The sequence below is a fragment of the Semicossyphus pulcher genome, unplaced genomic scaffold (genome assembly GCF_022749685.1).
Source record: "Semicossyphus pulcher isolate SPU_LCO1_2020_fin unplaced genomic scaffold, fSemPul1.0.p SCAF_24, whole genome shotgun sequence".
Taxonomy (NCBI): domain Eukaryota; kingdom Metazoa; phylum Chordata; class Actinopteri; order Labriformes; family Labridae; genus Semicossyphus; species Semicossyphus pulcher.
In genome coordinates this window covers 12411932-12438886 of record NW_027211698.1, presented here as the reverse complement: position 1 = coordinate 12438886, position 26955 = coordinate 12411932, and the positions used below count along the sequence as shown (strand labels likewise).

Here is a 26955-nt window from a genome sequence, read left to right as displayed (position 1 = left end):
TGTACAAGGACAGTAGTCTAAGCCTATTCAAGAATATGAATGGTCCCTCTTACTTTCTTTTGTTTCTTACACAATCAAAACAAATGAAATATTAAGGAAAATGTAATGGAAGCATACTTTCTGGTGACAATAACAAACATGTCTGTGATAATGTTTTTTGTTTTTATTTCTTTATTAAACCAAACAAAGAAAATTCACATACTTTAGGCACAGTTTCTCATGTAATGCTGTGCACCATTGTCCAAAGTAAAGAAAAAAAGAAAGATTTAAAAAAATTGCACCTCCACAGTTTGAAGAAATAATGTACACAATGAAAATAACTGACACATGTTAGAATGAAACGGAGTGAGCATGAACATATCTTAGAATCTTTTTTTTTTAATCTTTTGAAACAGAACATGTTTGTTGTGTTCTTCCTTACCGTCAATACAAAGTAATTAACAAAATCCCAAGAAATCAGTAGTCAAACAAATAAATTACAGAGAATACTGACAAAAATCTTTCAAAGAATTTATTACAAACAACAGATTCAACTTCCAAAATGTTGCAAAAACTATAAAGTATTTTTTCTGTCCCGGACTGAGAAATGATCTGAAATAGGGTTTATAATTTCCCCCAAATGTGTTATTTACTGTCAGATGGATTTTACTGCTTTTGGATTTGGTTGAATTAAAAAGCTGCATGTGCATTGTGTACCAATAGCTGTGATTACTGCCTTGTACAATGACACCAATATGTTCTTATGTGCCCAGAATACAGTATGTAAAGCAAAAATAAGAGCAAAGTGAATAAAGTCCTGCAACATAACGACTCATTTAAGGAATGATTCCAGCCATGTAATGAACACTGATATATTGTGTGTGGATGGATAAAAGAATAAATGTAAGATGTAAACATTAACATATTATGACAACTGAGATATTATGTCGTATCAAGAAACTATGATTAATACTTATCATAGCCAATGATACATAGTCACAATATCTATACACTGTACATAAACTGCCCATTATTGCTTAACTGTTTAAAATTGCTGAGACTCTATTGATGTATGTTAATATAGATGTAAAGCCTGTAATGGAGATAAATAAATGAATTTTGTTGCAACTACATTATTATTCTGCCTTCCATTCAACTTGACCTGCATTGTACCTTTGAGACTGCAGTAGTTTTACCATACATATGGTAAAATTTACCATCGATATGTCATTACTTGTTTTTTACACACATTTCTTACATTGGGTACAATAAGTATCCAGAAAATGTGGAGTGGACATATTGACCCGCATAAAGTCCTGCAGCCTGGTCAGAAGGCAGCTGTATATGCACAGAGTCTCCCTGTCGTAATGGGAGTACAGCACTCCCTGATGCCTGATCCAGCAAGCCCTTTTTGTATTCATCATACGTGTACATTACTGGCTCATTGTTCTTCATCAGTGCCACCCACACATTCCCTCCTTTGCAGTGGACGTGGTAAGCAAAGTAGTAGACCCCTGGTACGCTGCAGGTGAAAATACCAGTCTGAGGATTGTAGTCCTGGTTGCCGTTGTGCAGGAGTTTGTCAAAGATTACAGGTGAGCCAACAGGAGGGAACGGATTTGTTAGCTTAGCGGTGAACGAAGGCATCTCCAGGGCATTACCACCAATTTCGCCTCCATTTTTTGGCTTCTTCCATCCTTGTTTTTGGCCGCTGTATGGACCAGACACAGGGAGGATCTGTCCAAGGTCAGGAGATGCAGCAGGCTGTCCTGCAGGACCAGGTGGTCCAGGTAGTCCTGGTTGTCCTGGAAGTCCAGCAGGGCCACTAGGGCCAGGGTTACCCTGAGGACCAATATGACCTGGGGATCCTGGCTTTCCCTCACCTGGATAGCCAGGTTTACCAGGAAAGCCTGTTTCGCCTTTTTGTCCTGGCAGCCCTGGAGGTCCAATTGGTCCCCCAGGTCCTGTAAGTCCTGGAATACCCTGTGGTCCTTGGTGGCCTTTATCTCCATGTTGTCCCCCCTCGCCTCTTGACCCAGGTAATCCTCCACCACCAGGGGCACCAGGCAAACCCCTCATACCAGCTTCTCCTTTGGGGCCAATGGGCCCTTGAAAACCTCTTGCTCCTGGTTGTCCACCTTCTCCTGACATACCTGGCTGTCCTGGAAGACCTGGAGGCCCTAAGTCACCTTTATTTCCTGGATATCCTTTTGATCCACCAACACCATCCTCCCCCTTTTGCCCTGGGAAGCCAAGACTTCCGGGAGGTCCTATTGGACCTGGTGGGCCAGGCATACCACTCGGACCAGTGGAACCAATGACTCCAGGAAGACCTCCATGACCTTTGTCACCCTTTAGGCCTGGAGGTCCAGGGAGACCAGCATGTCCCTTGTGACCCTTAGGTCCTTGAAACCCTGGTTTGCCATAACCTGGCAAGCCTGGACCCCCTGGTAAACCAGGAGGACCTGTTTCCCCTTTTCCCCCAGAGAGCCCTGGTTGCCCTCTGAGACCATCTTTTCCTGGTTTCCCAATTCCTGGCAAGCCTGGTGGTCCAGGTTGCCCTCTGTCACCAGGTAGCCCTGCCATTCCAGGCTCTCCAGAAGGACCAGGCTTTCCAGGTATCCCTGGCTGTCCAGGAAGACCGTTCAGCCCAGCTTTACCAATCCCTGGCATGCCCACATTTCCATTTAGACCTGGTGGTCCCGCAGGTCCTTTCAAACCTGGCAAACCAGGTAGACCAAGTCCTTTGTCTCCCTTGAGGCCTGCAGAACCAGGAAACCCAGGTAGACCTTTTTGGCCAGGCTCTCCATAATGACCTGGCTGTCCAGGCAGCCCCTGACCTCCTGGTTTTGAAATTCCAGGGAGTCCAGGGGGACCCGGGAGCCCTGCAGGTCCAGGAAGCCCAGTTGGTCCTTCACCACCACCAGGACCAAGGTCACCTTTCAGTCCTGGTATTCCAGGTCCTCCGGGTTTTCCTGGCAACCCTGGCATGCCAGGTTTTCCAATTCCTGGGTAGCCTTGAGGACCTGGAGGCCCTGGCTTTCCTGGTAAGCCTGGCAATCCTTGTCCTGGTAGCCCAGGGGGGCCTTGTGGTCCTGGTGGTCCTGTTGGTCCTGGGGGGCCCTGAACTCCTTGAGGTCCCTCTCTGAGACCTTCTCCACCAGGACCAGGGGGAGGTGGACCCTTAGCTCCTCTGGGGAATGTTTGTCCTGTGAACAAAAGGGAACACTTGGTAAAAATGCATCGACACTAGATCAATAAATCAGTCAACACTTATTGAATATTTATGATATATTTAATGATAACAAACTAATGTTTGTGATAATGGTGACACTGATTGATAATTTAAGTTTAGAGGTTGAGCATTAAAACTACTTTGCATAGAATTTAAAAATAGATGACGATGGCGGCCCCTACAGTTCATTCATCATGGTAATTTCAGCCCTCAAAATATCTTGCAGAAAATATAATAACAAAGAACATATAACACTCTTAACACATCCTCAAAATTATAAGAATGAACAACTTGTGTTGGTACACGTTGTTAAACATAATTGGAACATAATGAAGGTATTTTATAGACAGCAATCAGCAACAGTGAAACACAGACAGTGCTATTTGACAGTATAAAGGGATTGTCCTTTCCTGATTAAAAACAACATACAGACATTTTCAGTCACTTCTTTACCTCACCTTTGCCTTTAGTCAGCAGCCTCTCTTTGCCCAGTTGCAAAGGCAGCTGAGGAAACTCTTTCCCATACTGAGGCGGTAATGGCCCTTCTTCGCCGTACGGCAGGTGGGGCATCTCGTTCCCCATGAACTGTTGCTGAGGAGGATACCCGTCATTGTACTGTGGCACAGGCTGATGCTGTGGAAGCGGCTGTTTGTGTGGATAATACGCCCCACCATGGACCAGGTGTAACAAACACAGCTGGAACGCTGCGATTAGCACACAGAGAAAAGGGAGGGGTGGAGCCGCCATTTTCTGCAGAGGAAAAGAAAATAAGTAAAAATGCAACATTGTGTCTGATTTTGTTGCATCATGTTGGTTTTAACACCTTTACTCTGCATGAATGTAACATAAACAGTCTGTTGTTTGAAAATCACGTACATATATTTCATGATCATTTTAAGTTATGTGCTTTTTTTTCCCAGATGCATGTAGAAAATTCTATTATAGCATTATATAATTTATGATTGAACATTAATTGTATTAAACGTATGATCAAAATCAAAGCAGCAGAGCCAAATATATCCCGACTTTATTTGAAGCCCGTTAAAAAAAACCCTCCATCCTACACTTCCCATAATGCAACAGGATAGTATGTTTACTTATCCCCTCCCTGCCTCTTGCTTGCATCTTTCAAACTTCTCACCAACACTTTGTAACAAAGTCTTATAAAGGTTTAGTGGTCTCCAAACTAAACCTGTCATCACCCTGATGACATCACTATGACATCATCTGAGTTGTTATTGTCCTGTTATTGTTGGTATTGTGACCTTTTGAATAGTTTATGATACTGTTATGTTTCTTTAAAAAACATTTAAAGGGACAGGGTACGATATAAAACATGTATGACACAAGTTGATATATTCTACCACAGTTAGCTGGTGGTCATTTTTATCTGCAATCCCTTTTCAGGTCTGAAAAGTTAATGGTGCTTTATCAAGAAGTCATGCGTCCTTAATATGTTGCTTACACTACTCATAGAGAGAATCAGAGTTCATGTTAGTCTACGACCAGCAGGCTGTGCTCTTCAGCTGAGTCGGACATGCTTTCAAAAGCAAACGCACCGCTCGTCTGAAACCCACTGTGGTCAAACCAGAAGAGAAACAAAAACACCGCACTGCTCTGACTTTCCCTCTCGTCCTTCCTTCCCTTTGTTTACACGTCTATTCAAACATACTGCGTAAAAGCCTCCGAGTCTCATATCCTTGAAGTGAATTACACGGGGCTCATGCTGCTTAAACATATATATCATAATTAAGAGGCTCCACAGGGGACGTGGTAACTTTTAAACACAATCCTTAATCCTTTAAACATGTCTGTGCTAAAGAGATTGGCTGCGTGCTGCCAAGAACACGGTGTGAAAATAAACGGCGATGGCTGAATGTATATTTTAACCGTGCTGTGCTATTTGTTTGCCTAAGTTGTCGGAGAGATTAATTAATGGAAATAAGTCTTGCTTACATTTTTTTCTGAGCAATTATCTATAACAGCAAGCAAAGTGGTTTCAGGCTGAATATTTCTAATACAGAATATTTTTAGCACACACTTCCTAATCTGTAACAATCAGAATGTTCCAGATACTAATGGGAACCAAAGTATGCAACCATCATAATAAACAGAGCTGCAGCTTCCACAGAGGACACAGTGTTCGTATCCAAGGTAGTGCAAGGAGTTTCAGATTGATTTTAAACATGTTTCCTTCATCAAATGTCGCAAGAATTGGCTGCAAAAAGCTTTAAACACGAATTAGACTAGACTTGTTAAATACGCAAAAATGTGTATAGGGTTTGGTTGGTCACCAGTTGAAGTTTTCTGTGTTGGTTGGTTTTGTGGGGGGTGAAATATCTCAAAACTTGGCTCCTAAAAGATTTAAACATCAGCTCGACTATATTTAAAGCATATTTGTTAAATACGCAAAAAATTGTATGGAGTTTGGTTTGTCTACAATTGAAGTTTTCTGCGTTGTTTGGCTGGTTATGTGGTGGGTGAATTATGTAAAAAAAAAGGCTGTGAAAAAAGCTTTAAACATGACTCAGACTGTTTAAGAGATATTTGTTAAATGCGCAAAAAATTGTATGGGGTTTGGCTGGTCACCAGTTGAAGTTTTCTGTGTTGGTTGGTTGGTTATGTGGTGGGTGAGTTATGTAAAAAAAAAATGGCTGCAAAAAAGCTTTAAACATGACTCAGACTACGTTTAGGAGATATTTCTTAAATGCGCAAAAAATTGTATGGGGTTTGGTTGGTCACCAGTTGAAGTTTTCTTGGCTGTAAAACAGCTTTAAACATCAATTACACTTTGTTTAAGGGATATTTGTTAAATACGCAAAAAATGGTACAGGGTTTGGTTGGTCACACATTGGAGTTTTCTGTGTTGGTTGGGTTTGTGGGGGGGAATAAGACTCATGACTGATAATCAAAACTTATAAGAAAAGTTAAATATGTCATAATAATTCCATATTCTATTCAGTAAAATCTATCCAATATAAAGTCAGGTTACATAGAAATTTTTCAGCCACATTTTCCACCATTCAAACCAATAAATTCTCTTACTTTCTCTTACAAACTGAACGTCTTTGCTCCCTCTGACCTGCGCCTCCTCCTCCTCCTGTATTCTCCTCTTCTTCCTCACACTTCACGCTGCTTCTCTGGCTCTTTTCCAGGGCATGAGTGGGACGGTGGCCACAGACGGGATCCAGCCAGGTGTTAGCTGCAGTCCTGCTGGGCCCTGTGAAAAAAAATATGAATGTCAGGTTGGATGAATGTCAGGTTGTGACCTTTCACAGAGGCCTGGGGTTTGTAGCACAAAGCTGCTATCCAAATGGTCGACATATTTTGGAAATGATGCAGTTATGCTGAGACACACCTTTTCCCTGAGGAATGTAGGAACAGAGGAAAAAATAAATGTAACAGAAGTGTATCATCATAAAACTGTTTCTCTTCTCTCGTCTGGTAGCTTGATATCGATGTCCTGTCATCAGCCAGTGTAAAAAAACATGCTAAAATGATAAATAAATAAGTAAATAATTTTAACACATTTACAGGAAGTTTATACGTATGAAAACAAAAACAATAAAAGTGTTACTTCAGACGTAAAAATATACAAAGGAACCGTAGCGATTGAAGCACAGGTACATGCATCACAGCATTATTGTCCACAGAAGTGAGAGTGGGTTCAATTTAGTGTTGGGGTTAAATTAAGAGAGCCTTCACTTTTATCTACACAACACAAAGGTCAGCAGGTATAAATGCAAATAAAAGTGATAAAACAGAAGCAAAGGCAGTTAAAGCAATAAGCCACACGAATAAAGAGATAAAGAATCAAAGGCAATAAAAGACCATAAAAGGTTATAAAAAGACGACATCACATCAGAGAAAAGGAGTTGGATCAGTAAAATGAGTAAAAGACAAATAAGTTAAAAAAAATAATTAAATTAAATAATTAAAATAAAATAAAAGCAGTAAAGGATGGTCGGAATAGGAACAGATGAATGAATTAAAAGCATTTTTAAAACTGATTTAAAAAGGTCACATCACTGAAAAGCAAGTCTGTAAAAATGAGTGACTCTGCACCCCTCATCTCCTCAGGCAGATGGTTCCAAAGCCGAGGGGCCCTGGTGGCAAAAGCACCATCAAGGGGTCACCGAATTTTTGTTTGGGTCAAAAGCTTTTAGCCACCTTCCTCGTACTCCCTTCTTTGGCATCCTGATTTATGCACTGGTCCTGGTGTGGTGTTTTTTACTCCGACCTCGCTAGCCTGGCAGGTATCCTGAGACATCATCCTAATGTGTCCTGAGATTTTGATAATACTGGGAATGGCGGCTTTGAAACAGACAAAATATTATTTACGCAACAATAAAATATATTATTGTTGTTTTTATTAATGGTGAGTATTTATGTTCAAATTAAAATATTTTCATTATTGCTTATATTTAGGATGAACAAGGTTATCGCTGTCCTCCACGGCCCCCCCAAGCTGCTCAGAAAGCCTTCCCTTTCCTCCCCTTATTTCCTGCTTTAAAAGGAAACATAACACATGAACCAAACCTCAAAGGAATAATCATCAACTTTGTTTCCTTATCGCACCCATTTGACTGCATGTAGAAGGCGATCAAAGTAAAAGAGGCTATATAGATATATAGATCCAGCACCATGGACAGAGGCAGCAGACGCTGCCTACCCACATTAGTAACGTCTGTGCACTGTGTCACTGTCACTGACCTCTGTTTGGTTACATCATTGTTAAAGCCACAGCAGCAGAATAAACAGTATTTTAAAACCTATAAGAGTACAAAGGGATATTTCCTGTTATTTAAATGTCTGTAACTTTTTGTCCTGTTTCACAACAAAATAAAAGGATTCTTCTACATACAAAATCTTCAGTACTAAGTGAGGGGGACTTGGCAGCAGTCTGATAAGTTGTCAGAAAAATGTGTGCTTCTAAAGTTCTAATGAATGTTTTGTAGAGAAGAAGAGAACCTTGTTCAATAAAAAGTGACAATAATTGGAAACAGCTTCCCTAAGCCTCGGTGCTGGAGCAAATTTGCTAAACATCTTTTTCAGATCTAACACCAGCATGGGATTGATCCTCGAGTATTGATCTCCTTAATTGAACATGATTTCACACATGGGGAAGATAAGCCGACCGTCGCTGTAGTCAAAACGCCGTGGACTCCCACAATGCAACGCTTTCACAGCGGACAAAGGAGGAACACATGCTTGGCGAGGAAAAGGGGACGACTTGAATGAAACAATAAGTCTGGAGAAATGAAAGGACAGGACGGTGCGATGAATCACACGAAGACGTCAGAGGAGGCTTACAGCAGACAAACACACATCCTGAGAGATCACTCAGGGCGCTGGCAGAGATTCATGGGTGTGACCTCATGTCTGGGACACACGGGGGAAGGTTAAGGACGGTATGAGGAGGCCGATTTTTCATCAACAGACTCTTGTTCTATCACATTGGATATATGATGATTATTGTGTCATTTTAAGATGATATGCCGAGAACAGAACAGGCTAACGGACACAGTTATTCAGGAGAAGAGAGCAGACTACACAGCAGAATCTTAAATTACAAATTATATTAATAAAATAAAAACCCTCCTGACAATGTTTTCAAGCTCTAAATTTAAAAGAAGCCAACATCTGTTAACGGCTAACAATCCGTTCTAGATCAATAATTCAACTTGAGATAAATTCCCTTGACGCTGTGTCACAAAAGCCGCTCAGCGTTCAAATTTCCCGACTTCCTCGAATGTGCCATAAATGATCGATCCGACCTCCGTTCAACAAACGAGCATTTTAAAGTAGTTTCTCCTCCTCTTGACGACAGAGCTGACAAAGCTTCATTTGTACTTCAAATCTGCATCATGATGATGAAGTTTCAGCAAAGGTAAGACCTGTTAATTAAAGTCAATCACATTTCTGTAAACAATGCAGCACGCAGAAAAGGAAGTCTAGTCGTTTATCGCTAACCGCTGGCTAAAGGCTTCCGATGGGATTGGAGATTGTTGAAGGGATAATGTGTAGTGAGCAGGTTGTTACAGCAGAATGAGGAGGGGTCTTTTCCCTCTGTAAATAAACAGACGTCAAATTTACCGGACTTCTTTTGGTGGATTGATATGATAACAGTGAGTCCTCCGGATTAGAAGCCCTAGCAACGGTCTGTTCTTCATAGCAACGGTCAGCTATAGAGAAACAGCAGACCTCGGAATGCCGTAATTAACCAATCAGAATCAAGTACACAGCCGTGTAATAAACAGCCCTGACAACTTTCACCTGTAGACAGAGCATTAATACAACCATTCATTATCTATTGTGCAGCCATAACATACAGCAGCTTTTATAAACAGTAAGTGAAACCTTACGCTCACTGCAACACTGACTGATGCTGAAATGTCTTTGTTCGAAAGTTTGCTGAGGGAAAATAAAGTCCTTATGAGAGAGTCAACATGTTACATGAAGTATTGAAATCATATGTACAATTTTAAACCCACAAATTAGGAGTTTGTCACATTGTGCATGTGCAAAATGAGTCTAAATAATCAGACTGTCTAAATCTTGCTTGGCTGCATTATCAAATTAAAAAGAACTTTAAGGTATTTGAACCTTCAGATTTCCACTGGAAATGCTTCTTGTTAGCCGTTAACTCTGCTGTAGCTACCAGTGACTTTGAAGAGCGCGGCTTTGATTACAGAACGTCCACCTCATCAGTCATCCCTCGGTTTCCAGACAGTGTAATGGGAAAGTAATTGGAGTAACCGTGTCTGGCCAAGACGCTGAAACTGTAAACAGAATTAAATTATCAAACTTGAGTCGGTTTCAACACAGCAAATAAAGTCTTTACCAAAATCTGCTCTGAGTTTTATCTGTCGGAAAGTTCCCATGTATTTGGGGTCAAACATAAGCTTTCAATTAGCTCTTATTGATCAGCAAACATGTAGTGATGATAGGGTAAGATTGATTGAGCTTTTCAAAGTAAAAGCCCAGTGGAGACGAAATTCCATGTAATATCTGATCTTTAAAACTTCAGCCAACGTTTCTGAGGGAGGAAAAATGGAGTTGAGTCTGCGATATCATCAAGGGACTGAAATTTATGCTTTTACATGGTGCTGGAGGCCGACCAGAGGGGAGGGGGGGGTGTACTTTAAATGTTTAAAAATGACCTGAAATTCCAGATCTGACTGATACAGATTAAGTGCGACTCTTCTCAGTAGTTTTTTCCTTAAATAAAACCCAAACCGGTAAAAAAATATCCCCCTCTTTTGAAGTCGGCCTTACAGAGTTTCTTGTACTTTCACATCAAAAATATCAATATCTGTGTGCTCTTTAATACAAGCCAAAAGATGAAGATTTGGGTCAGTTTCAGCCAGAGCATTTCTTCTGAACTCTTTCTTACATGTACAAGACCAGAAGACGGCCGCATCAACTCCTCAAGCCTCGTCTAAGGGGAAAATCCAGATCTGTTTGGAACAACAAGTAGGTTGAACAAATTGATACTGACACTCATTTCCTTACATATGAAGCCAGCACAAGCTTAGCATTTAGCCTAGCTTAGCATAAAGACTGGAAACAAGGGGAAGCTAGTCCTACTCCAAACATACTACACCACAAAAGCCGGAAAGGACTATATAGATTGAAAAAACCTAGACTAGTATAAAGAGTAGCAGTAAATATGAAGCTAGCACCAGCAGATGTTTAGCCTAGCTTAGCATAAAGACTGGAATTAAGGGTAAACAGCTAGCCAAGAGGGACTACGGAGAGAGAAAACACCTCAGACCACAAAACCAACTTAAGCCTAGTCTAGCATTAAGAGTAGCAGTAAATATGAAGCCAGCACAAGCTTAGCATTTAGCCTAGCTTAGCATAAAGACTGGAAACAAGGGGAAGCTAGTCCTACTCCGAACACACAAAAAACAGAAAGGATTATACTATAAACTATGTAGATTGAAAAAACCTAGACTAGCATAAAGTGTAGCAGTAAATATTAAGCTAGCACCAGCAGATGTTTAGCCTAGCTTAGCATAAAGACTGGAATTAAGGGGAAACAGCTAGCCAAGAGGCACCATAGAGAGAGAAAATACCTCAGACCACAAAACCAACTTAAGCCTAGCCTAGCTTAAAGAGTAGCTGTAAATATGAAGCTAGCACCAGCAGACGTTTAGCCTAGCTTAGCATAAAGACTGGAATTAAGGGGAAACAGCTAGCCAAGAGGCACCATAGAGAGAGAAAATACCTCAGACCATAAAACCAACTTAAGCCTAGCCTAGCTTAAAGAGTAGCTGTAAATATGAAAGTAGCACCAGCAGAGATTTAGCCTAGCTTAGCATAAAGTCTGGAATTCAGGGGAAACAGCTAGCCAAGAGAGACTATGGAGATAGAAAAAACCTCAAGCCACGAGTAGCTTGAGAAGATTGATACCAACCTTATATCTGTCCTGTAAATATACACCAGCAGCTATTTAGCTTAGCTTAGCATAAAGAATGGAAACGAGGGGAAAGAGCTAGCCTGGATCTGTTTAGTACTAACAAAATAGGCCTATAAGCACCTCTAAAGCTCACAATTTTACACTTCATATCTTGTTTGTTAAAGATGTACAATACCTAAAAGCAAAAACATAAAGATATCAAATTTAGGGGCTTTTCATGGCAAGGTGCAGTCACTTCCTGTTGTCTTGCTAGCTGACTAGCTAAGAAATCAATGATAAAGAAGCGTTTACGACCTTTTTTAGCAGAAGGTTTTCAGACTTCCACATGATTTTGGAGATACAAGATAGAGAGTGATGCTAACTCATTTCTTTTTCTTGATTGAGCTCCCTCCCCTGGCTTTTAAGACATAAATCATCTGCATAAAAGTGTCGCCTACTGCTGCATTGTTTCCCTGCTTTGTGTTATTGTTACATGTTGCTGAAGGAACTTAATCCCTCTGCATCGTGTACTCAATACCCCGACAATAAATATGCACTCGACTTGACATCCTTACATCCCACTGTGGTCTGAACAACAAAGACTAAACAGGATTCGTTTTACAAACACCAGCCTTGCTTATTTTTCCAGCTCATGAACTCAGCTTCGATGAAAACTCTTCAGACACCTCCACAGGCCTCGCTCGACGACAAAGACTCTCCTGCCCACACACTGGATGCTGGTCCCTCTGAACCTCTCTGCCAAAACGTACAACCGCGGCCGGCTCCGTTTGGTTTCGAGCCATGAGTCTTTTATCACCCCCATCTTGAAAATAATCAAATTTCCATTTCTCCTCTGTGTTTCTCTCCTGACTGATTCCAGATGGGCGACTCTACCGCTCGATAAACAAACGATGAGGAACACAGGCATGTCATTGCTTACAGATCCGGGTGCCAGTCTTAATTGCCTGTGGTGAGGTCTGCTATTGTGTGTGTTTTTAACAGATTGCAGAGGGTCTTTCTTTTCAAATGAGGCAGCTAACAGCGCTGCAGGACAGGGCGAAAAACAAACTGTCATCATAACTAAATGAAGATAATAGGAGCATGCTGCAGTGATTTACAGTTATTACATTGTGTGCAAAATCCTGTTTTTGATTCTCCCCATTCAAAGCTGATAGTAGCTGTGTCCCAATCAAGGGGCTGCAGACTTCGAGTGGCGTATTTGAAAGCCGATTGCGTCGCAGCGGCGCGTCGAAGGCTGCTTCAGATGCGTCCTCCAATTCCCGGGCCGCGAAGGATCCATTGGGTACATCCTTCATAGCCCAGCGTATCCCGAGATTCATGGCGCGCCAATTCAAACGACTCTTACGCGGCCGATGAATACACTTTAAATGTAAACGTTTTTGGTTTCAACTCAATCAAAGAGCTGCAATACAAATGTTAATAAATGAAAGGAGCATTGACACCACACTTATGTTTGTACATTAAATATGACGTTAGCACCAGCAGCCGTTTAGCCTAGCTTAGCATAAAGCCTGGAAACAAGAGGAAACAGCTAGCCAAGAGAGTCTATGGAGAGAGAAAACACCTCAGACCACAAAACCAACTTAAGCCTAGCCTAGCTTTAAGAGTAGCTGTAAATATGAAGCTAACACCGGCAGACGTTTAGCCTAGCTTAGCATAAAGACTGGAATTAAGGGTAAACAGCTAGCCCAGAGAGACTAAGGAGAGAGAAAACACCTCAGATCACAAAACCAACTTAAGCCTAGCCTAGCTTAAAGAGTAGCTGTAAATATGAAGCTAACACCAGCAGACGTTTAGCCTAGCTTAGCATAAAGACTGGAATTAAGGGGAAACAGCTAGCCAAGATGCACTTAATAGAGAGAAAAAACTTCAGACCACAATACCAACTTAAGCCTAGACTAGCATAAAGAGTAGCCTTGATACTTTAAATTATCTCCAACATAATCGACATTAGTTAAATAAATGACATTAGTTATGCTAGGTGGTTACCTGCTGCTAGGCGACAGGAGTGGCGGTAGGGGCGGAAGCAGCTGGTGACGCAAACAGGAAATCCTCCGTAGAGCAGACGTCTCGTTTCAGTTCGGCCTTAGCGGTCTACGCAGGCTACAAATGACTCATCCTTCATAGAGCGCGTCCTTCGAAGGCTGCAGCCCCTGGATTGAGCTAATGTAGATGGTTGAATAGCTGCTGAACTAAGTAGCTTAGCTAGCTAGCCAAGAAGCTAAGTAGCATAACTGAACAACAGTTTGGGACCTATGAGCGTGAAGACAGAGGAAAATGGCCGCTGGGTGAAAATTAGGGAAGTCTTTAACCCTTTGTTGAGTCACATGTTAATCTAATGTTTACAAACAAGTCTTAAAATGCAAGTTTGGCTTTTATTCGCTTGTATGAAAACTTTAGATTGATTTGTCGAAGGCACCTGTTCAAACTGATTTATACTTCTGTCCACACGTGTTGCAATTTGGGCCAACTAGCCGTGGAAACCCAACAACAATACAGATGCTGTTCGATTTTACTGGCTGTAAATCCCGACTCTGTTTCAATATATCAACTGTTGCACCGATGGGAAGTGAAAAATGTCTACCAAGCTGACTTTAGAAAAAACAAATCACCCTTAATATTTCTAACAGCAGCTCTGATAATATAATGCAGAATACATGTAACTGCTCTGTCAGCGCAGTGTGAAAGAATTCACGCACACACACGCACACACACGTGCACACACACACACACACACACACACACAGGAATGTTGCAATCAGCTGACAGAAGGCAACATGAGGGCCAAGACAACATCTGGAGAATTCACCTGTGTGACCATTTGTACGCATGTGTGTGTGAGTTGTTGCTGTTATTATCGAAGCTTTATAAGAACACTTTAACTGTCATTCTCTCAGTGTGACGGGGTCAGATGTTCAGGTTAAAGTACTCAATTAGTATCAATACAGATTTAACTGCAATTAAAATTACCGGCAAAAGAGTAAAACAGTGTTAACAGCTTTTTAAAGGGGAAGATGAGCTACTTTTCATGAAATTACTTCTATAAAACATTAAATATAACACTTTTAGTGTGTCACTTTTATAGGCGAAACTACGAGTTGCTTATATTTAAATATACCTTATGAATGCTTTACTACGGAAGCCCGAAGCGGACATGCATCCATACATTTTATTTACTTAGTTTTCCCGTAATAACGAGTAATTTCTTTCCTGGCAGGAAAGCGCTGGCAGGGCGCTGGGATGAAGCGCTTGAGAGAAAAAATACATGGGTTTGTTTCCATGACAACAATAAGGCCATGTCCACACGTGCACGGGCGTTTTTCAAAGTGGAGCTTTTTCTCTGCTTTTTCGTCCACACACAAAACGGCGTTTTAGGTCACTGAAAACTGATCTTTTGTAAAACTCGGGCCAGAGTGAAGACTTTTAGAAACTCCGTTTCCACGGAGACGTGCAGACGGGGTAAACGGAGTGTGCGCCGTTATCTCCTTTGTGAGGCGTCACTAATGAGGCGACATTCCTTGCAAAATGACGGACGTGACATAAACAGTGACGCTTAACAGGACTGTATTGAGGAACAAAGGTGTCGGGATAGATTTTTTCAGACTTTTGATTGGACGCGATTCTTCTTCTTCTTCTTTGCATGACCGGGTTATATCGCCGCCTGTTGGTGTGGCGTTCTCATGACAGCGTTTCTGTTTTGCGTTTACGTTTGGACGGGGATTTTTTATAACCGTGCTTGTGTGGAGGAGTTTTAACAATAATAACAATAATACCCGTGTACGCGTAGACATGGCCTAAGTTTAACTTATTACACAGCTCACAACAAGCTTAGAACATGCAGGGCGATACAAGCAGCAACATTTAGTGTCCGGTCGATCTGCTCCCACAAACGGGCTTTTCGTTTTCTACTGTGAGCCTGTTTGTTTGTCTCATCGTACAGCAGAGCTAAACAAGTTGCTCCTCCGTGTTCGGTGGTAACCAGGGTGACGAGTGGCTCTCGGAGCGGCCGCACAAAAAGGCGGAGCGCTTTTTCTCGAGGCGGCTGTGCACGCTCTGTCCTGCTGCGTGGACACGGGGCCTAACTTGTATCTCCAGAATTATCATCAATTAATTAATGTCTGCTTAGGGCTTCCGTACTTTATGCATTGTCCTAATAATAATGCATAGTATTTGTTACAGAGCAACAAACTTGTAATACACATCTCAGAGAAAGAAATGATTCTGCGGGGTTTCGATAGAGGGCGCCAAACGACCAAATTATTCAGACACAAACTTTGTTTTCTGCCAGATTTAAACCATTTATTAATCCGGTTTCTTCTTGTTTTTAGTGTAATAAATACTGGACTCTGAGTGCATCACCTCGACTGCTTTCCGTCTCCGCAGAGCAACAACAGCCTCTCATTACATCTTATTCACAAACCTCAGCTGGTGTTTGAGCACATTCTGGACCTGAGGCTGTTTTTCTTTCCTGCGCTCGCTGCCCTTTCCGTCGCCAAGCAGGTGATTTATCTCCGATCAATCATCAAGTAACATTTACGTTTCCCCCCACGGCTCGATTTATCTCGATGGGAAGTGAATGCGGTGACTTTTCTTATAGAAAGCTGGAAAATGGAGCAAACGTTCTCCTTCAGCATTCCTTCACACCTACTTGATCTCTTTGCAGAGCGAGGGCCGGAGCCGCCTTCGGAGGCGTCTCTAACCGCAAACCTGGACGAGGTCAGCTGACCTGAAGATGGATTTTAAAGCCTTGTTTTAAGGTGGTAAAACACTTAAAACTGGTGTTCCTGTTAACTACAGGAAGTAGCATCCGGATGTGTTCTGAATGGGCAGCGCTCCTTAAATACGTACATGCACACTCCTCACACTCCTCATTGACAGATTTTCCTTCTCCTGCAGCCCTGGGAACCACAAGTCACCCAACGTCTGGCCACAATTTTCATTTCAGGCAGAGATGGGGGAATTATTTTCCGATTAGCTGTGAGTTCTGTCAAATCACAGCGTCTGCTTTAGCACTAAAAGCAGCAGAACTCAGAGGCGCTTCAGGTTCCTACAGAAGTTGTTTTCACATTCGCACAGAAGAAATCAGCGGAAACGCGGAGGGGAAGAAAGCATTTCTGAATCTGACAGTTTATTTTACATGACATGTTTCACTATCTCGCACAGCAGGAAGTAAAACACTTTCAGGTTTTCGCCTGAGCCTCGTGCGGTTCTGCCACATTTCTTCTCCTCCTCTCCCGTGTTTGCACTGGCCCTCGCAGGGACACTCCGCGAGTGAGAGCTTATTTTTGTAGGCAATAACAACGTTTGGCCGGTGATCAGATCTGATCACTTGTGCTACACGTCGACCACAGGCTCCAGCGGGGGAACTCGGCAGTTTGCAGCTGCATAAATAGTTTTTGTGTTCTGTGTAAAGAGCTGCCCACAAACGCCGCACGCTGCCTCTCTTCTGCACCTTTTACATTTCATGCTACTTTATGCTGCCACTGATACTGTGCTCTGACTCTGCTACATTTATCTGATCTCTTTACATTCAAAAATATTATGTAAAATCCATCCATCCCTTATCTATACCACTTATCCTGCTCAGGGTCGCGGGCGGCTGGAGCCTATCCCAGCTGTCATTGGGCGGCAGGCGGGGTTACACCCTGGGCAGGTCGGCAGCCAATCACAGGGCTGACACATGAGCTCCTTTTACACTGCCAGTACAAGGCGGGGATTATTACGCCTCTGTTACGTTTACGAGGCAGAATGGTGCGGGGCGAAGTCGCCCCGCCTCTGAGCCAGCATCGGAGGTCGTAACAGAGGCGTAACACTTTTCCGCAAAGCCGGAACGCTGTGTAAGAAACACTCTGTGGTGTGGCTTTATGCCGGTGCTGCTAGGAGCTTCATTACGCCTCCGTAGCGGAATCGCTCCTACGGGCAATTCAGAGTCACCAATGATGCTAACTAGCATGTGTTTGGACTGTGGGAGGAAGCCGGAGGGAACCCACGCAAGCATGAGGAGGACATGCAAACTCCACACAGAAAGGCCCACTACGTCCAGGAGCCTTCTAGCTGTGAGGAGACAGCGCCAACCACTGCCCCACCATGCATGGGAATAAGTTCTTGTTTATGTTGCTGTTGTTCTGCAGTTTATAGAGGGAGGTGTCCACCGTAGTAGAGGAGCGTTCTGGAGAAGAGTTGACGCATGCCGAGCGAGCAAGAGTTATCCGACCCCGGGGACACCTCAACCTCGGGTTAGCTGCCGCGGCGACAAGGAAATAAATCCGGGCTCTGTTGAGCGAGCGTCGCCTCTTCCTCATTCTTCCTCCTTCCGTCTAACTATTCTGCAACGCGACATAAACAGCTGGTTGTGCTCATTATGTTCGTGTTAACAAGACAATAACATGCTGCTTAATGGTCTGGTAATGTTTATGCTTATTGTGCCTTTTTTTTCTGCAGAACGAGAAACTTTACTTTTGATACAATAAGTCTAATGCGTCTTGACTTTAAGCCGGATATTGCATGACTTATACCTCTAATGGAGCATCGTTAGTGGAATCTAAGAACCTTCATATGTACACAGACTTGAACAGGGGCCTGAATGCTTCCTCCGCCGCTGCAAATAAATGTGATAAAAGCGCAGAAACACCAAAAGGCTTCGCCACAAATTGACCACAAATACGTCGGAGAACTTCCAAAATCCTCAGATGAATGCTTTTGAAGTTTAAACAGAACATAAAGTACGGGCAAACGAAACCTTCCAGAGGAGAAATAATTGGAGAAATTTGGAGGCTGAGAGCAGCGCGATATTAAAAAATAACTATGTGGTGACTATGTGATGCTTTGAGAGGGTTTAGAGCCGCCAGTTTCTACATAATGCACTCGCTGCTTCATGTGATCACTCACGGGGGTTTACGGTTTGCCTGCATTGGCGACCTTTCTACTATTTTTACACACGCATCGATTTATGGGGATCGTTGGGGTCTCGCTGGGACATGCCTGCTCCGTCTGACAGGTGACAGTAATGAGATATGACGACAGTCCCGGGGAGCTTAATGCGTTATACAGTCGCTCTGTAAAATATGCCACTCAGAGAAAAATATGATCCTCCCTCTCGCTACTGTCCAGATGTTTTTGCAGTGCAGTATTTACGAGGGATAATAAGAAGTACGACTGTGTCTTCTCGGGAGTTTAGATAAGAGATACTTTGCAGTAAATCTGCTAAGTTTAAAGCTGTTATTTCAGAGAAGCTGCAACTTTCTGCACACGAGGGGAGGTAAAAGTATCACTATATAAGGCAGGTAAATGCAAAAGCTTAAAAGTGATATATATTTCCTCTCTCAGGCTGCAGCTCTCTGCACGGTAGCAGCCGAGCGCGGGGACACATGGCCCGGACTCACAGCTGCAGGATCAAGAGACACATTCCCTCTGAGCTGCATAAACACTTCCTGTTCAGTAGGTGAGAACTGTGAAGGAGTCTGAGTGCGAGACTGAGAAGGAAAATACTGTCAAGGGACGTTTACGGAGCAACAAATCAAAGAAGTTACAGACTGCTGACAGAGGCAGATAATTAACTCCTGCAGAGATTTTCCAGCACAGTCTGGGGACATTACAACTTTGACACAGCTTTCTAAAGCTGCTGCAGAAAGTTTTAATATGTCAACAACAACAAAGAGCGAGCAAACCTTTAAAGCAGACTTTTACGTCCTCTATTATAGCATCTAGCTCCCTCTATGGTAAAAGATTTACTAGTAAAACCACTTCCACTGTAATAAATGGTTCAAAGAATACTTCAAAATTTGGGGAAATGCACGTTTTCAAATTCTTGCTGAGAGTGAGACGAGAAGATTGACACCTCTCATGTCTGTACTCTAAATATGAAGCTACAGCTAGTAGTTATTAGCTTAGCTTAGCATAAAGACTGACAACAGAGGGAAACGGCTGGTTTGCCCTCTGAGAAACATTTCAAAATCTGCCAATATCTTTGCAGTTACTCACTTCAAATCATTAGCTAACATCATTAGAAGCTAATCTTTTTAGGGGCCCAACAATGACTGTATATAAATATGGACGATGCCTCTCCATGTTTTTTCGTGGTATTTATTGAAGCCAAAATACCCCCGAGGCGGGCGCTGCCATCTTGCACTAGTGACGCCATATGGAGCCAGAGACTGCGTAGTAGAGATTGGCGGATGGAGCTGTGGTAACGATGTCCCGCCCCTTTGTCGTCGCCGTATTTAACAGCAGAACAGCTTCTTGTGTCGGTCTGAAGAAGACGCTCACATATATGTAAACTTCAATGACTCTAGTGGTTGTTTTTAGTCACGTCTCCTCTCACCTTTCCTCCTCTGCTCTGCTACTCGGAAACAGATCGGCTGCAGGAGCCGTATTGGTCAACAGAGCTGTCAATCATGAGGTTACAAATCCCCTTTAATAGTGTCAAATAAAAGTAAAATTGTCCGAAAAATGAACACTTGGACATAAATCAGCATGATAAGAACTAACTGTAATGACAGAAACATGCTTGAGAAAAATGTATTTTGATTTTATAGTTTGACTCATATCCCATCTGTTAACATGGAGGAGGCGGGGCTTATGACCTATACTGCAGCCAGTCAGCAGGGGGCGATAGAGAGGGTTTGACTTCACTTTAAGGGAGCTGTCATGTCATCCATCTTTTTAGGCTTTTTTTTGTTGGCAAATACAGTCGAATCCTGATGAACTGACTGGTTTTGAAGAATCAGTTTTCTCTTACTGGTCTGACTCACACTCGAAGAACGTGCAGCCAAAACTCAAGAGAAGAGCCACACACCCTCGGGCTGTTTGGACACAGAGTCAGAAAAATGACAGAACTGTCCTGTAATGTCTGTGAGGACTAGCTTCAAATATGTTTATCCCCAGACACAAAACCTAAAGATCCAAGTAAAGTCAGTAAGGTTTTTCGCTGCAGTGGGAAGTCCACCTCCTCAGTTTAATACGGAAAAGGAGCATGCCGTCCTGGAAAAACAAAACAAACACTCCCCAAAAATGCTGCAAGGTCTGCTTGGTCTGGAGTGATTCCACTGCAGATTAACTCCGGCGTACACGGAACACATTTCTGCATAAAAAAAAAAACCAAGACGCTCAAAATTGTCTTCATTCGACCTAATTTAACCTCCTAAATCAGCTAAACCATGTCGCGTCTTCTCATTAACAAAACGAGATTGTGCTGACGCTAACAGTCTTTTCTCGATTACTTAACGAGGTTTAGGATAATCTGAATCATCAGCAAGTTAATTGTGCCATTTCTTTAACCTCAACGACCACATTTCCCCCTCATTAAGAGGTTTCTCTGCAACTTACAAACATCTGCAAACAATCCAACAGAGTTCTTTTAAGCTCCGCAGAAACCGACCTGTCTGGTATCGAAGATTTTATCACCTCAGCCAATCAGACGTGTCTTGGAGGCTCATTAGCAAGACGCACATTTCAACCAAAAGATATGTTTGGTTTCTTGCTGTTGTACGCAACATTTGTGCCACATGCAGCGGAAAAGGAGCTCTACAGAAAGCTTCACCTTGTCCATGTGTGACAGTGTGATAAATCCATCAGGTGTGAAGCAGGGATTCCCGAGTGTTTCCTGGCAGGTGCAATCGAAGATAATCTGAGTTTCTGGTCGGTTTGAACGCCCCAGTTATCAAAGACATCTCGAGTTTGATTAGTAATGTCTGTTTTCTCTTCAATTAGGACACAAAGTCTGACTCAGGGTTGAAAAACGCTCACTTCAGCATGTTTAAGGCAGAAAAAAGTTGTGTTAAAGATCTCCCTCAGCCCAAACTTTCCGTCTCTGACTCACTTTTCGGAGCAAATATGCAGCCAGAAAGCTACTTTCTCAAACTGACTTTAATTCTATTTTCTCCTATTTATGTGGGATACTTAATCCTTACACTGAATCCTTTCCTTCCCCAAACCCCGGACAGAAAAGTGCCTTCATTTCTCCTTTTTCTGTTGAACTACATGCAACTTAAACGTCAGGACATTCCGTCAACTGCTGCTAAATCCTGTCAAGATGCTGCACCGTGCATTTATTTTAACAAGCTTAAGACAGACTTATTCTTCCCAGGTGTCTCTTTTTGGATTTTCTTTGCATTTGGCGAGCTGTCAGACACCTTCTGCAGAGACTTCTGTCAGATCTGTTGAGCTCTGTGAAGTAGGATGTGTTATGAAAGCATGTTTTTGTCACATGCAAACCCAAAAGTTAGTCGTCTATTGTTCCAAGAATGCAACAATACGTTTGTTTTATGCAGGAAAAAGGTGCCACAATAAAAACTGTACGCTTGATCACGTCTGCAACGCTAATGAGCGTCCCGAAAACATCGACATAGCAGCCCTGCCAACCAAAACATCATCTAATCCTGCTGTGCCAGTGGTGACGCATCACTTACCTTGGTGTGTGTGTGCTGCTGCTGCTGCTGCAGGGTGGAAGTATCACACAGCTTTGAGGAGTTTGGGACAGACACTGAACAGCAGCCCTGGTGAGGGTTTGGCTTTTATCTGCAGGTGGGTGGAGCTGAAGCACGGCCTGGATCTGTGCATGTATGTGAGAGAAGGAGGAAGAAAACAAGAGAAAGGATCTGTGTGAGAGAGAGAAACAACTGCATGAACTCTGTGTTCGCAGCACGAGAAGTTCGAAGAGACGGAAACAAACAAAAGAAAGCTCGATCAGCTGCTCAGCTGCGGATCACGAGGAGGAAGATTCTCGTTTGTCTTGGACGTCTCTGCGCATTCTTTGCATGCAGAAAGATTTAAGGGCAGGGTCTCACTTTGGTTTTGGCTGAGGTCAAGATCTAGCTGAGAGGGGAGTTTTTTTGTGACTTCCACAGTACACACACAGTAGTCTACAAAAAAAATCCAACCACAAGGTCCATTTAGAAACTGGTCTGGAGCTTTCGATCGATTGTTTAATGTAACTTTCCTAGACAGAGGGTGTTGGAAGATGTTTAAATGTCCACTTTAACATTTAATCCATTATGAGCTAGAAAACTGACCTTGTTATTCCTCACCTACACTCTGAAACACTGTTGCACTTCTCTCTTTTTCCATTCAAACGTATTTGAGCATTCAAAAAAGGCCAGAATGGGACGAATCTGTGCTGAACACAGCAGCAAGTTAAGCTAAATGCTAAGCGCAGCAGTTGCCATTCACAGAGTTTACAGTAAATCTGAGAACACAATGTATTTACAAGAGATCACAGCCTAGCATGGCTAAAATTGGTGAATCTACAGTTTGCCAAAGATGATTGAGCAGGGATATAAAATGAGATGAGATAAACTAAGCTAAGCTAAGCCAAGCTAAGCTGACAACAAACAGCTGAATCACAGCCTAGCATGGCTAAAAATAGTGAATCCATGGTTTGCCAAAGACGGTAAAGACAGGGGTACAAAATAAGCTAAGCTAAGCTAAGCTAAGCTGATAACAAACAGCCAAATCACAGCCTAGCATGGCTAGAAAAGGTGAATCTACAGTTTGCCAAAGATGATCGAGCAGGGGTATAAAATGAGATGAGATAAACTAAGCTAAGCTAAGCCAAGCTAGGCTGACAACAAACAGCTGAATCACAGCCTAGCATGGCTAAAAATAGTGAATCCATTGTTTGCCAAAGACGGTAAAGACAGGGGTACAAAATAAGCAAAGCAAAGCTAAGCTAAGCTAAGCTAATAACAAACAGCCGAATCACAGCCTAGCATGGCTAAAAATGTTGAATCTACAGTTTGCCAAAGATGATCAAGCAGGGGTATAAAATGAGATGAGATAAACTGAGCTCAGCTAAGCTAAGCTAAGCTAAGCTGACAACAAAGAGCTGAATCACAGCCTAGCATGGCTAAAAATGGTGAATCTACAGTTTGCCAAAGATGATCAAGCAGGGGTATAAAAATGAGATGAGATAAACTGAGCTCAGCTAAGCTAAGCTAAGCTAAGCTGACAACAAAGAGCTGAATCACAGCCTAGCATGGCTAAAAATGGTGAATCCATGGTTTGCCAAAGACGGTTAAGACAGGGGTAGAAAATAAGCTAAGCAAAGCTAAGCTAAGCTAAGCTAAACTGACAACAAATAGCCAAATCACAGCCTAGGATTTGATTGTCATAAATCCAGCCCTGTGTTTAACATGTTCATTTAGTAGAGGGTGTTTTTGTACAAGAAAGAAAAGTCTTTCTTGTTGAGTAACTAAGCAAACACATAACTAATATTATAATAATGATGCATCTGTAATACATATCAATAAATTGAATCAAACCTTATTAGATTTGTTAGATTAACTGAGGTTTTGAGTCTTTAAACACAGAGCTATGACGCAATTAGGACTGAAATAGGAAAAAGTTTGTTCCTGACTTTCGTGGTGAAAAAAATAACCGAAATTCTTGCAACCCACCCAAAACATTTTCAACCCGCCCAACTGAATTAAAAGCAGAAAACTGCCCAATCTGGAAACACTGGTCTGCACGTACATGCAGCTCGGCTCTGTGACTCTCCCACTGAGATTTGGGTGTAAAAGGGGGAACAACTTTTATCCAGATTCTTCACTGTGGCACTAACAAGAAAAGGCAGCATGGAAAAAATTCACACTTTCAAGCAGCTGGTTCACATTTAAGGAATTATTCTTTGTGTTTTCATTTGTGTTGCTATTTTAGGTCTTTAACATGTTCCTTCGATGCAGGAGTTGCTTATAAAGAAAACATTTTGGTTTCCCTCCCAGACTGGATTTAACGGTCAGTTTCTTTATGCGAAAGTTCAAGTAATTTACATTGAAAATAGTCGTTTAACATGAACAGAAGACTCAAACATATTTTCACTTTTCACCTCAAAAAGATGAAGTCCAGAGCAGCAAACTTTTACAGTCAGCTGCATGGAAATTCTGACCTCATACCTGTCTACATGCAGACTTCCTGTTCATGTAATTATTTACCTGCGACTTAGATCTCAAGGCCAATTTGCTGCCCTGACGTGAAAGTGCAGAAAACCTCGGCGATGACTCTAATAACTCCCCGTTTCCTGTTCAGCAATCAGATGTTCTTTCATCTTGGATTGGCACGTTGTCGTCATGAGTCACGCTAACAGGTGGATGCACTGTAACAATTACGCGAGTTGTGTTTGTGTTACGAGTGCGTCCTGATTCCTCGTGATATTCCAGGACGTTCACATTATTTTAGTCTTAAAACAGTGACTCTATCTTTGGATATCACCTTTAAAACTTGAAGCATATGCTGTCGAAAAGCTCCAACAGAAGAGGTGATAACATCCTCAAGGTTCGAGTCTGTGGGCTTATCGCGCATAACTTTCATTCTGCATCTGTTTTTTGTCCTTTGTGAAGTTCACTTTTAAGATGTTGGCTCGCTAAGGACTTCAGCTGTCAACAGATGCGAGTCCTGACTGTAGTTACATGATGTCATTACAGGAATCGATGCAAACTAAATACCAGCTGTGGGGAAAGGAGGTCCACATTCAGTGAGGCCGAACAGTTAAGGCTTCCTAATCATAACATATATACAGTTAACAAGGTAAATACATCACTGTCTGCAGTGCTTCCTCAACAAGCAAACAAGCTGATTCCTGCTGGAACCAGATACCAAATGCGGTGACGAGCTGTTTTCTCCCTCATGACCACCTCTGAATTTTTCTGTCTGGCTGTTAATCCGGTCGTCTCACAAGCTGCTTTGCCCCTCCAATGTTCCTCTCCATGTTTGGTTGAAAGTTTTGAGAGTTTGGCAGAGCAGCGGGACATGTAAAGGTTCAGGAGACGACAGATTGTCTTCACCCCCCAATTTAAGCTAACAGCTCTTTCCAAAAGAGAAAAAGAAATCATTTAGCCCTCTAACTTTCCCTCAGAGCTCTGTGCCTGTGTCTCTTTGCACAGAAACTGGCACAACCAAGTGACAGAGAGCAGCAGAGTGAAATCATGAAACCACTTAATTGGCTGAAAAATCCACAGCCATGCCAGTGGCTCTGAGAGGCTGCACAGAGCTTCATGCCAATGTGCTAACATGCTCATAGTATTAACATTAAGGAGGGGGTATTGTGCCGTTTCACATTAAGACATACATCATTTTAAAATGTTGGATGTCCACACTAAACATGGGCGAAGACAGTTTCTTCTACACGTTACACTTTGTGACATCACAAAGTGCAGCCTGAGCCGGCCAATCAGAAGAAAGTGGGCTTGTAGGGGCGGGGGTTCTTAAAAGGGACAGAGCTGAGTGAGTCGTTTAAGGCAGAGGCTGTATGAGGGCCTGCAAAGAGCACCAGTGTGAGAAACATGATGAGTTTTTTTAACTGTAAATTATGCTAAGCTACTCCACGGGTATCAGAGTGAAAGATGAAGCTTGAAATTAGCATAATACCCCCCCTTTAACATGCTGATGTTCAGCTGGTATAATTGTTGTAGTGTTCAACATTTAAGTCTAGTGTTTTAAAATGCTAATATTTACTTATTAGGAGTTACCACAAAGTACAGAGGAGGCTAATGTGCATTAGTTGTGCCTCTATAAACAAAAGTATTTGACACATAATGTAGTTAATTTCACTGCAGTTCATCTAACATTTCACAAATAGTCAAAATATTTCATAACTCTTGTGGCGTCTACGGTTAAGTCACAGCAGCTAACAAATTGCAAGCAAAAAGTAGCGTTAGCTAGCTACCATTGCTGTTAGCTAGGAATTTATGCCTTTCTACACGGTATCAAAAAGTAATGTTAGCTAAGAAGCGGATATATGCTAACGTTAGCTGTGGTTTAACTGAAGATGAGTTATCAAATATGTTGTTGTAACTACAAGTGTAGCCGTATGTCCCTCCATATTTGTACAATCCATTGTTGCAGTGAAATTATAACAATTTGTTAGATTCCCTACATCTACAGATTTTGTAACATTTGGGACATAGCAGTACAACATTTGTATAACAGTATTTTAAGTTCAATGTCCCATGTTGGTTTAAACGTGGCTGCCCAAGGAACACCTCCTTTTTTAATCAAACTACATTATTGTAGCAACATGAGGTGCAGTTAGCTTTTTGCACACTTTTGCAAAGAACCCTGACTAACACCAAACCTTTGCTTAAAAAAATGTAAATCACTGAGAAGGTCAGATATTATCATTAGCATCCCACAGCGCTGTCAGTGTAGCCTGAAGTGTGGGACAGCTTGAATAAACACATGAGAGTGGTCCTGCCTCTCACGACTGGAAAGGCAACAGAATACTGTTTATTCATTTTCCTTCGGTGAAGTCAGGCCAATTACAAAGCGAACCAAAGCGCGCCAGTTCCACGTGGTATCACAGGAAAAGGATCATTAGCCGCTGACC

The 26955-nt window shown here is 42.3% G+C and overlaps 1 protein-coding gene across 1 annotated transcript; it reads right to left on the bottom strand.

Moving 5' to 3' along the window:
• Window positions 1–148: 148 nt before the first annotated feature.
• Window positions 149–22116, bottom strand: LOC138603592 (collagen alpha-1(VIII) chain-like). Its single transcript, XM_069675458.1, has 4 exons — window positions 22046–22116; window positions 6260–6434; window positions 3673–3964; window positions 149–3188 (listed from the first exon to the last, which is right to left on the bottom strand). The coding sequence occupies exons 3-4, from the start codon at window positions 3959–3961 to the stop codon at window positions 1234–1236; spliced, it is 2244 nt and encodes a 747-aa protein (XP_069531559.1). The 5' UTR covers window positions 3962–3964; window positions 6260–6434; window positions 22046–22116; the 3' UTR covers window positions 149–1233.
• Between the last annotated feature and the right edge of the window lie 4839 nt (window positions 22117–26955).